The sequence below is a fragment of the Calidris pugnax genome, unplaced genomic scaffold, assembly GCF_001431845.1.
Source record: "Calidris pugnax isolate Ruff unplaced genomic scaffold, ASM143184v1 scaffold103, whole genome shotgun sequence".
Taxonomy (NCBI): domain Eukaryota; kingdom Metazoa; phylum Chordata; class Aves; order Charadriiformes; family Scolopacidae; genus Calidris; species Calidris pugnax.
The window spans coordinates 7838196-7850686 of NW_015090990.1; the positions used below are offsets into that span (position 1 = coordinate 7838196).

Here is a 12491-nt window from a genome sequence, read left to right on the forward strand (position 1 = left end):
GGCCTCTAAAACTGGCTGACGTACATTGGGAGTTTGAAACACGTACAACTCAGGACTTGTCCTTAGGAATTTGTCTGTGGGATTTTCACTTTCAGATTTTAACAGATATTTTATTTGCCCATACAACTCTACAAATATGCAGTGTAATTGCACTATTTTAATATTCTGGCTACAGAAGTGTAATGTCTAGACAATGCCATATGTATTTCAGTCAGGCACAGAAGTATTACTGTGCCATTTTTATTTCTTCGGCAACTGACATTCTCCTACTTTGCAAATTTACAGAGCAATGGTTTTCATAGAAAAGCAAAATACTACATTGCAGGAAAGATGTGGTTATAAATAAAAATCTCTACTATTGCTTCCTCTGTTTCAGTTGCTGTTAATTTGCAAGCATCTCTTTAGCTCTTTGCAACTTTTGTGTATAAACGAGATGACAAAGCATAATTATAAATCCTCTATGCTAAATATTTGTTTTGAAGCTTGACCACTGGAATGCAAAGCTATATGTTTTCACCTCCATCCAAAAAATATTTCTGAAATAAAATACTTGTTTCTATCTCAGTGAAGCTAGAAACTGAAACTGGAAACTGAAGAGTAAATGACAGAAATAAATGATGCCTTGTCAAGTTCTGAAAAAGGCTAATGAAACCTTGCAGCTGCCAAATCTGACTGAAACCAGTGGCCTGTGAATTGCAGTGTTCAAGGGAAAAAGTGAAAGATAATCCAGATGTTCCCAAGCAGAACACTTTGCAATACTTTTCCATCCATTTTCTTTCTGTGTGTATGAGCTAAAAAATTATATAATTGAGATTTGTTTTAGTACATTTTCTGAAGGTTATTATTTGACTTTCAAAATAGTTTAATGTGCTTAGCACGTTATTTCTGTCTGTACTCATTACTTTAAAGGTGACTTTTAATTTATCAGATATATACCATTTAGAAAGACGGGAATGTTCATGTGAAGGAGGTTTCTGAGAAGGTTTCTTTTGACAGCCTCTTTATGTTCTTCCTGAAGCGCTTTTCTTTTGGCAATGCATAAAGTGAATCTTGAAAATCAAAAGGAGATTTGTGCATAGTTCTGGAACTGACTACCTTTTACTATTTATTTTTGCTTGTTATTGTGCTGGCTGGTGAAATACTCTAAGCTAGAGACTTGTGAATAAATCTTGATTTAAGTGAGTTTTAAAGAAGTAGTTGATACTTTGTTCATTTGTGGATTTGTATTTGTTTTGCAGCTGAGCCCATATCTCATTGTTAATCTGCTAAATCACCTACTTAGTGGCAGCAAAATAAGTAAATAATCATGTAAAATCACAAGCAAAAGGGGACGGATGTATATTTGTGTGTTACAAGACATATAGCTATCATTCTCTTCTGAGAGAGTGAAAACAGATATCCAATTTGTACTTTACTAGATCAGGACCCTGTATTACAAAAAAAGCTTACAAACTGGATTAGTAAGTACCCTTTACCCATTCAAGCAATTAGGATCCTACAGTCTCTTAGTTATATTTGTCTGTTTAACTTTCAATCAAACTTGAGTGGCCTTTATTAGAGACAGATGAATGGGAAAGTGTTAGGAATCTGAATTTTTCATTCAGATCAGTGGAAACCTCTTATTGATTTGAATGGGCCACAAACCAGGTGCATTAGGAAATCCTCTGAACCCTGTCGAGAATTGCCTGGTTGGTTTTGGAGGATTACCCAAATGGGGATGCTTTGGAGCTGTAGGACTTGAAACTAGTATAAGAATTTATCAGATATTAATTAATGACACTTATTCATGTATTTTAATAGAAAACATTTGCTTTATGTAACCTTTTGTAGGGAAATCTCATTATTATGCATGGTTGACTTTCTGCTTTTTTCTATGGCTGTTTCATGTAGTTTTTTTGAAATATGTATGAATGGTTTAATTTACTGTAAAATCTGTCTATTTATAAACCTAGGCAACTGTCAACAGAACTATTGTCTCTTCAGTCTGTTAGAAAAATAATTCACATGTGTGTACGGAGCTATGATTGCCAGAGCCTGTTCATGGTGACAGGTGTTGGATGTTCATCTGCTAATTTCTCATTAGAAACAATGTGGTAGGTTGATGATACAGTTTGGTCATTGGAGGCCCTGTCTTGATTTCTGTTTATACAATGTATGGCTATGTTTACTGAAATGGTTTTAAAAATAGTAGATGTGTTTTCATTTTTTTTTAAATTTGTCATAGAAGTATTTTAAGATGAAAATACTTGTTTTCTCATTGCCAACAACTATCTATTATCTGTGATCTGTAATTAGGCTCACAGCTTAATGTAAAGGACGAATGGTGCTCGCTGAGCTGCATCATTGGCCTTATTGTGGCAAAATGACCGATTTTGTTTTACCAGCTGTGACTTTGGAGGCAGGCTGAATGACAGGGAACACATAAAACTCGACAGATTAAAATATTTCCAGGACATAGCTGTGTGTGTATCATTCAGAATTCAGCAGCAGCTCTTGCTTGATAAGCTTGCTAATGTCTTCATGTTCCAAGGACCATTGTGCTCCTGTATGGGGTAGCTTGTACAGTCTCAGTCCTGCAGTCCTCACAGAGCAAAACTCTCAGTGAAAAACAGCATCAGTGTGACCATGGGAAGCACTGAATAAAAGGGTAGAAAAAAATCACAAGAGCGATGCATCTGCCTCAAGAAATAGAGCATGTAGTTCTGTGACTAATTATAAATTATAGAAAAGAACTAAAGGAAAAAGACACAAAGTTAGAAAATAAATGGTTGATTACTCATCTTGCATCAAAGGAGGACATTTTCAAAAGACAAGCCCAATTATACCCGCTTTTTGCAATAATATTCCTATCTACTTCTCACAATTTCCATCACTTACAGTAGAAAATAAGACTATATTGTCCTTCAGATTGAAAGGTTGCACGCAGAGCATTCTAACTTTATATGAAAAGAGCAGAATAAGTTATGTCAGCAAGTTAACAAGAGGTAGCTTTTTAGTTTTACTGTGAATGTGTTCTGAGGACTGCAGAAAGGGCCAGATGTTGGTGAAGTGCAGTGATGTTGGTTGATGCAAGTGTACAAAAGCCATAGAACTCCATGTACTGGATTTAATATAGTCTGGAATCATGAATGGCCCTAGTTGGGTCTTTGAGCTGAATTGATGAGGCAAGTATTGCTTCTCTGTGGTTTGTGATTTGTTTTACCTTTTCTCCTTAATGTGATATGAATTACAGATATTTTAATGGATTATTAATTTCAAGTTAGCCTTGCATATCTGGCTTTTTGTGTCTAGAACTTGAGTTTGAGTCCTTACTGCAAAAATCCACCTCTGGAGGTGCCATGGAAGCAATGGTGCGTTCTGATGTCACCATGAAACAATTTGTGGTGTCTTGGGTAAAGCAAAGGTAGGAAGCTGACCCTTTTGTGCCCCTTTCCAGAAATCCTTTCTGGATATGATGCCAGAAGAGGGTGAGCCAATTTTGTATTTTGTAGTTAAGTAACGTCTTTCTTCATGGAGAACCAATGTACTTTATAGATGCTAATGAATTATGGTTCTGGTCATGTTTATCAGCTCAATTTTATAGATGGGGTACCTCAAGCATCAATTTAGTGATGTAAGTGCAGAGGACCAGTAGTTCTATGTTTTTACTACAAAGGCACTAAGAATAACATAGTATCTTCTGTCAACAAAGATATTAAGCTCAAGAAAACATCTGTAGAGTTACAGATTAGTTGTTTGTGTTGATTTGATACATGGCATGCTCAGTCATCTCTAAAAGAGTAGCTATCAGTGAGAGCTTAGTAGCCTAGTAATTTGTTGGACAAAACATGTTCTTTAAAAACATTACTTTCTCCATTAACCATTAACCTGCAAATGACTAAATGTATTTCCTGAATGGCATCTGCTATGCTGGTCTGTTCTTCCATGATGAAATCCTGCCTGTTTCCATCATAATATCTGCAACTAATATAAGTGCCTCTGTGTCTTTTTTTCGGACAGTTCCTTGTGAGCTTATTAAAATAGCCTCCAAACCATATGCTTTTTGTAAGCACTGTTGTTACCACCATGGAAAGACTTTAAGAACAGTGTGAACAGAAAGGACAAAACTACGTATTTCATCAATAGTAACTGAGCTTTGAAAAAAGCAAATTGCTTTGCAGTGAAATTCAAAATTTCACAGCAAATATTCAGTACACAGTGCTGGTATTATTCTAAAAAGAAATACACTGAACTTCACAGTACAATAAAAGCTGGTCTTATCAGAATCCAAATTGTCAGATACCGTTCCTGCAAAATAAAGACTAAAAACATATCCTAACCCCAGCTGGCTGTCCCTTAGAGGTGTTCGCTGAGTTCATGCATGTGGGATGCGTGGACTGATAACCATTTTCATTGAAGCGAAAGAAGTTTTTGAAGTTTACCTTTCTTTGATACGGGTTTGTTGGTTTTTTGTTTTGTTTTGTTTTTCAGGGAATATCTCTAGAAATGCTTTTCTATGTTTTTTTAATACTTGTGAAGATCAGGTTCTGTGATGTCCATGAACTTACGATACAGATGAACAAAAATGGTCCATCTATTACAAAACCTCATTGTAAATTTTTTTTTTAACCATTTTGTTTGGATTTTTTGTGGGCAATTGTTGAATGGAACTACATTTTGAATGAATATGCATGAAAAATTCAAGATTACTAGGCAGGTGAGCACTAATTTAGGTTGTTTGCCTTTTTCTTTTGTGAGATGCTTCCAAGCAGTGTCGTGCTGTGGAATGTGGCCCCAGTACAAATGAGGTGACTCATGTTACAATCCAGAATATTAGTGACTGTTTCTATTGTAGAATAGGTTTTATTGTGATTTAAATTTTTCTGCCAGGTCAGTAGTATGTGAACCTTTGCATTGAGCCCTCAACTGCAGTAAAAGACTAATCATTTAGCTTTCATAAAATACACATTTAATCTTAAAAATTTAAATAGACTTCATTACTTATCAAATCTTAAGTTGCAGAAGAAACCTCTGGAAGATAATATAGTATAATGTGATTCATGAACAGTTCCTGCTATAGGTTGGTCCACTTAATATGAGCTATAGGCCTTGCTCTGTATGTTTATGTGATTTAACTGTAACAGTAACAATCAGAAAGGAAAGTAGTTAAATGCCAATGAACATGGAACATATCAGAGTTTAAAAGATTATTCTTACAGAAAGCCATCTTACTATGTTGTAAAAATATTGTCTGCTAAATGTCACTTTTAAAAATAACATCTGTTTGTAATAGTTTTAGGGTTTACAGTGTCATCCAAACTGAATACAGATTGAAATCTAGACTGAAAATCCTACAGATTATTGACGGTTTGGTAGTTTTTAGGATTAAGACTCATACTTGAAAAAGTTTTGGTCAGAGTCAATGATCTGGGGTAAAGGGCTAAAGTGGTGTGATGGCGAGGTTAATATTCCAGTTTCGGTTTATCCTCCCTGAGTCAGGCTGAATTGAAAGGGAAACGTTGGGAGGAAGAGCACTGTGAGCTGTACTGACTACCGACTTCAAAGGTACTGACATGAAAGGAGAAGGACATGAAAAGAGGAGAACTGCCAGTGAATAAGCAGCAGCAAGAAAAACCCGACAGGAATCTGAAGGGGACACATAGACAATTTGAGCATTCCTTTCTCAATCATAATTTTCTCCCTAGTGGAATCAGTATTATCTTTGCTGACTGACTATGAGATAATTCCAGTAAACGTTAACAATTAAAACCCCCAAACTTTGTATTTTTTCAGAAATCCTCCTCCTACTTTGCTACATCCTGAAAAATGGTGCAGAGGATTCAACCATTTCATTTCACAGTGAGTTTTATTTTCTTTAAAAACAGCTTATTCAGCAAGGCCCATGTGTGTCAATCTGAAAACAGAATTTATTTTATGGAGTGGTTGCTTTTGCAGATTTTTAACTTCAGTTTTCTTTTCATAGACTCTAGACCATGCTTCACTTTTTGAAAGCTATACAGCACAGTTTGATCTTCTTATGTAATTTGTTTCACAGCTTTTCTGAACTCCTTAGTTGATTTGCTTTTTGACTTTGATGGACCTGGGACAGGTTTATAAATATACCTAATTTCCTTGATGGTTTTGCAGTGAAATTTTGCATCAAGGAGAAAAAAGTGTTAGCGAAAATGACTGCCAGTCAATTTAATATAGGAATTTGAAAGATAAGAAAGAAAATAATAGCTTTTTGCCACTGTACTAATATGCAGTAGGTTTTAAACCCAATACAGGTAATTGAGCACTACTTTTACCAAGAATGTAATCTGTTACCCAGGTGGTACCAGCTTTCTGGATACAGCTGTCACTGAACTAAAATATGCTTTTGCTTTATTTTTTTTTCTTTTTACACTAAAACTAAGAAATCATAATTTAGTAGTTGCTAGCATTATATTGAAAAATCTTACAGCAACTGTTACGAGTAATTTCTTCAGGATTTCCTTGTAACCTATTACAGCCTAAACTGTGTAACATGGGGAATACTACTATCAAACCCTTGGGAAGTTTACACTGTTCAAATAACCAAATATTTTGAACACCGCTCCTCAGTATTGACTTTTCAAGGCAAGTTTGAAAACGTACGCATCTGCATTTTGAATCTATTCTGTTCCTTAATGTATAGTTACTTGAGCAGAACAATATTCCTACCTGGTACCTTTTTCAGTCAGTTGTGTAGTAGTGTCTCCAAAAGGAGAAGTTAAAAATAGAAATAATAATGCAAATTTTATTAATAATCGATGAAAAATATTCTTATTTTCTATGCTGGTCTTTAACCAAGCAGGAAGGCAAGGTATACTGTAATGATTGGCCTACAGAGGAAGGCCGTTGCTATCATTACTGCAGCGTAACTCAGAGTCTCTTCCAGTGGAGGTAGGAGAAGTACCTTCCTCTAGAGCAGATTGCTCCAAGTTCTGTTTCTCCATAATGCCTGTCCTTTTTTACACAGCAGCATACATTGTGATCTATGGCAGAATTGGTGTTTAATTGCCAATGTCACTGGGTGGTGGATGAATTCTTTTATAGAGAAACATTGTTTTTACTGTATTTATGGACAACAGCTTGTATTCTGGGGGACTCTAGAACTGGTGGGTTATATTCCACTTGGGCTTTAGAGAGTCAGTGCACCTGGTCAATAAGATTACATCCCTTTCTCTGAAACGTCGTGTGTTAATCTTCAGCATTGTTGTACAGGTTTTCTTGGCATCTTGCTTTTTAGAATTCCCTGCTGAGCTTGAGAACAATACAAAAAACTAAGTGTAACATTTCTTAGCATTTGTTCAGTCCTTTAGTTCAGCATGCACTGTTCATAAAGAAGTCAGACGTTGGTGCTTTATGGCTGTGCTTGTTTTTAATCTTGTCCTTTGGGGTTTTGATATCTTCAAATTGTATATTTTTAATCACATTGATTTTTAATTACTTTTGCTTAATTACTTCCTCTCTCCAGCAACATCTGCAGGTTCTCAAATCTTGCTTTTCGTTTTTTACAGTAGTTCACACAATGAAGTAAGGAAGTATGCTCATATGCAGTCTCTTAAAATGGAGAAATGCAACAATTGTAATAAATATACTAATTTTATAGCTATCTTTAAAAGAACACTGAAATGGAATTCTGTGTGACATTCCTTCATTCTTGGACATGTGTCATTATGATGCAGAGGTTACAAGATGTTTTTATGGAGACTTGGATTTACATTAGTGGATTTTCTAGAAAAAAATAAATAATGAAACATTGGATCATATAACTGCAAACCTTTTAGCCATTACTGATAATTGGCTCATTTATATGTGTTAGTTATGCATTTGTTGATGCCCACCTTGTGACAGCTTAGTTATGATAAATTAAAAGCAGTGATTGTATAAATTCCATACTGCCTTTATCCATGTGTTAGGACCTTGCCTGATGTTTCTGTCACCCTTGTGATGAGTGGTTAGTTTTCGAATAAATTCATTATCTACCTCCTTCCTGATGGCTAACATCATTTGCATAATAAGCTTATCTGGTTCAAGCTGTGGGCCAGACCTTTGTACTGACTAAAACCAAGCATGCAGCTTTGACTAAGCATTCTTTTGACTTCAGATTACACAATAATTTTATTTATGCCAAGATTGCCAAACCTGGTCATTGTAGCTGGTTTTTCACCTTCCATTCTCATCCCTTGAAATGCCACTGTCTTAAGAGGCATTTTTGTTGCAAGACCTCTCTCATGTATTACAGTGATCTACAACATGCCTGAGCTGGAAGTTTTAATGCACTTTTGTAGGTAACTCTTTAAACTATTAAAATAGTAATCACATATTTTCCAGAAATGAAGTCTGTATTTTTAATTATGGTTCTACGGCCCCAAGAGGTGTGATTTTGCAGTAGCATTTTAAAGTCAGATGCATTATTTACAAAATCTGAATGGAGAGAGGGTCAGGATAGTTCTTAGCTTGGTGAGCTTACATTTATATTTCCAGCATTGTTGACCTTGACTTGGGATGAAGACTGTAATATGTTGTCCTCATAAGTTTTTTTACAATTAAATGGCTAATCTGACTAGATATTTTGTTTTAAAAAAAAAAACACAATAGAATTTCAGCCAAGCCTGACAGCAGCCTAATTTTGTATTTGATATCTACTGAGATACACAAACACATATATACTTTTAAAAGGCTGGTAAAATTCTACGTATGCCTATTTGTCTGTACTCCTGTAATTGTCCATGAAGAACTTGGCTGCTCTGCTCATGCAAGAAAGAATTGTCTGTTTATTTCTAGCTGCATATTAATAGGACTTACTATTCCTATAAGGAATTACTATTCCAACAACCACATCAGCTGTTGGAGGATTGGCTCCTAAAAGCAATATACTTTAACCTATGGTTATTTCTTTGTGGAAATAAAATACCAGTTTTTAAGAGCTCACTCTATTCCTTGCCCATGAATGTTTATGAAGCTTTTTTTTTTTGATAGCTACAGCTTAGATGACATTGCTCTCTTAAGATAACAATTTGTGTCCACCACCATTTTAGACATACAGTGCTTCAGACTTTGTTCTTAAAATAATACAGGCTATATGCTAAAATGAATTTTAAAAGCCCATTCACTACATTTATCTCACATGCTGCAAATAATTTTCTTGGCAGTTTAAACCTTGACTGATCTCTAGGGGGAGATAGAAGAGTTAATACATTCTTGGAGCAGAAGGATACAATAACCTTTATTTACATTACATCACAAAATGGTAATTTTAATTAAAATGAGCAATGGTATCTCTAGGGACAGACGTTCTCCTCCTTTTAAATTTATTTAACCAATGATTAGCTATTATGGTTCTTTGAATTAATTAGTCATTCTTGAGCTGGAGGGAATTAAAGAATTAAGAAATTCAGGAAATACTAAAGTAAAAATGTGAAGTTACAGGATTTATGCTCACATTTATCATCAGAATGCAACTTTTATTTTAGCAATGACATTGCAAATACAGATATAATTTTTAGTCTTGATAAACCTAAATTTTTGTACTCGATTTAAACACAGCCTCACAAGCTGAATCTCATATTGATGAGTCTACATTCAGTTATCAATTAATAGATCATCTAGATTATATAGTTTTTAAGTGCTCCATTTAAATTTAACTTCTCTGAATGCAGATCAGATTTTTACACAATCTAAGCAATTGTTTAGTGACACTGTTCATATTACATAAAGAACATTTTACTGTTTCTGTCACTGAGAACATGATATGCGTTTGACATAACTCATTAATTTCACAGTGTCTAAGAAGACAAAGAGGTTTGCAAATGTCAGAACGATACAAATTGCAATGTGTAAGGTTACCACCAAATCTGTAAGTTTTCGCCTTTCATGCATTGATGGAGATTCTGAGAATCTGTCTACAGATGAACTTGAAATACTAAATTGTAGTACCTGACAAAAGATCTCCACCACTCTTGAGTATTGCATGAGACGTTTTTATACAGATGAGTGGGCAAATATAATGGATACAATTATCTTCAGCTTTCTAATGAGCAGTTGTAGTAAAAAACCCTGCAATTTTAGGTAGATGTGAGAAACTCCCAAGCAGGTTTGAAGTCCTGGCCCTGTAAAGAATTGTGCTAGGTTTTATACATGTCATAGTATCAAGATCTTTCGCTCAGTAACATACACTGTTGTGTTCCTTACCACTGTAGGTAAGCACTCATTCTTCACTTGGCTCCCCTAGTTTGTGGGTTTATTGGCTTGCTATTCTCAATTGTAAACATTAACAATAGTAAGTATAGTATAGTGAGAAGGATTTGTATCCACGGTGGAGAGACAATTCTCTTTGGGAAGCATTGGCAATTGTAGGAATGGTGTGCTGCATAGAAGATGCAAAGAAGATGCTCTCTGCAGAGAGAGCATGTGAAGTAACTGATGAGACAAAGTTTTTCATTAAGTTCCAGTCTGCCTATTGGTTTTTCACAGCGATACTTTAAAGGTTTAGTTAAGGCTTAGATGCTTCTGGAGCTCTAAGGTTATTACCATTTATTAGGAGAGCCTAATATGTTTGCCATCTCTCTGCTTTACTTGAAAGGAAATCTAAAGGCAGGATGCTACCACTTGTTATTGCATGGGTTGACTTCCATAATATTTAGTAAAATAAAGACCAAGCATGGCAGAAGACTGAGGACAGTAAGACAGAAGCAGTAGACACAAACACTAAGATGCAGGGTGGGAAGGAAAGAATGTGGCAGGAGCACAGAAAAGTGAAGTATGTCTGTGCTGATCTTGTAGCAGTTTGTTTTTAGGGTGGACTTATTCCTTCCACTTAAATTATTCTAGTTCTCAAAGAAAGAATGTATTCCAGATGATCCAGGTTTGTTTGAAATGCATTTTGATGGTATAAAAGGCAGAAATACAGAAATAGGAAAGCGGTAAAAATCGGAGTTGCAAAAAATGTAAAACAAATAATAATCCAGCATTTCTGCCTGATAATGGTACCTTTACATTGGGCTGAAGCACCAGTAGAATAGTAATGCCTTATCCCTGTCAGTGGTTTTTTAAGTCATCTGTACTTGCAGAATAGAGAGGAGTTCAATTCCTTCCTTTATAACTGAAGAGACTGAGGCGAAGAGCATCTTGCTCAAAGTCCCTCAATAATCAACAGCAGAGCTGGGAATGAAGCAGTCCAGCATACTTTTAGATTAAGGGAAGCTCCAGGAAGCACAGATGTGCCTTCTGTCCTCCTCTGGGCCATGAGGTACGAGTTGGGTCTGGGCATACTGTAATGGGAAGAATGTTGTTATTGCCTGTGGATTCCCAATGAGTGTAACTACCGGATCTCATCTATCTGAGCGTTTGTGAATTGCTTCAAATGAAGACATCATAGTGTGGCTGGATTTGGGGTTTCACAGCAGAGGGCATCAAGCAGTCAGCTTAATGGTGTATAAGTGAGAAACTTCTCCCAGATGCTCTGTGATTATGGCATAGTGGATCTACAATTGCCTTTTTAGTGGCAGCCCTTATTTACTGGAAGATTGGAAAAAAGGCAGTAAATATCAAAGGAGAGAAAAACATCTCTGTTCTTAGCTGCCTTCTCAGGTATGACATAAGATGTAAAAGAAAGAAACTGCCAGTATCAGATTAAGCTTTCCTTATCTCCTACCTTCTCTATGGTTCAACTACCTCAAATGTATCTCCTACCTTCTCTATGGTTCAACTACCTCAAATGAGCTGCGTGCTGTAGTGTCAAAGGGGGATGGATACCTGAGGGAGAATGTTTGGTACAAATGCAAAACATACTGTTTCTAATAAAAAGCTTCAGTTATAAAAGGTTCTAAAGGCTTCCTGTGTTGCTGGGTCTTGAAGGACAGACCAAAGAAACAGACCAGACCCGTTGCTGGTAAAAGGCTAGAAACACCCCAGTTTAATCATAAAATAAATAATTTTTTTGGTTTTGAGATGCTCCCTAGGCTTGTTCTGACTGATTTCTGTTGTCTCTGGTAAAACTGTAAGGGTTTCAACATGAGCAAAGTCTGACCCATTCTGAGAGCTGCCACTCCATTGTTTGTTCTCTAAATCATGTATATGGGGCAGAATAAATTGTTGTGTCTCCTCAGGAGGCTTGGAAACCTGTTGTAGTTTTTGGAGCTATAGAAGAAGTAAAGCTATTTACTACACCTAATTTTATAATTTCAGTGTGAGTGAACCTTTGTTGGGTTTCAGGTGTGTGCTCTAAATTACACTGTATGGTGCTTGATGTTAAAATTAAACTGCAAGAAGATTTATTAAGAAAACAGGTGCTGGTGACATTTCAGTATTAGAGTATTTCTCTCATTGTTAGGGAAGATTAGTAATTTATGGCATTTGCTACCAAAAGGCAGATCAATAAAGATATAAATGTGTTCTGACCATCAGAATTTATATTATGCACATGATGATTGACTACTTTGTCATAAATTCAGTCCTGCATCCTGATATCTGATTGTAGCAGTAGG

The 12491-nt window shown here is 35.8% G+C and overlaps 1 protein-coding gene across 1 annotated transcript in view; it reads left to right on the plus strand.

Annotated features, from left to right (window-relative positions):
• Positions 1–12491, plus strand: part of MYO3B (myosin IIIB) — a 185697-nt gene that overhangs the window by 44883 nt on the left and 128323 nt on the right. Inside the window, exon 8 of the mRNA XM_014954229.1 lies at positions 5773–5838. Coding sequence (XP_014809715.1) covers positions 5773–5838 — 66 coding nt within the window. The remainder of the gene's footprint in view (positions 1–5772; positions 5839–12491) is intronic.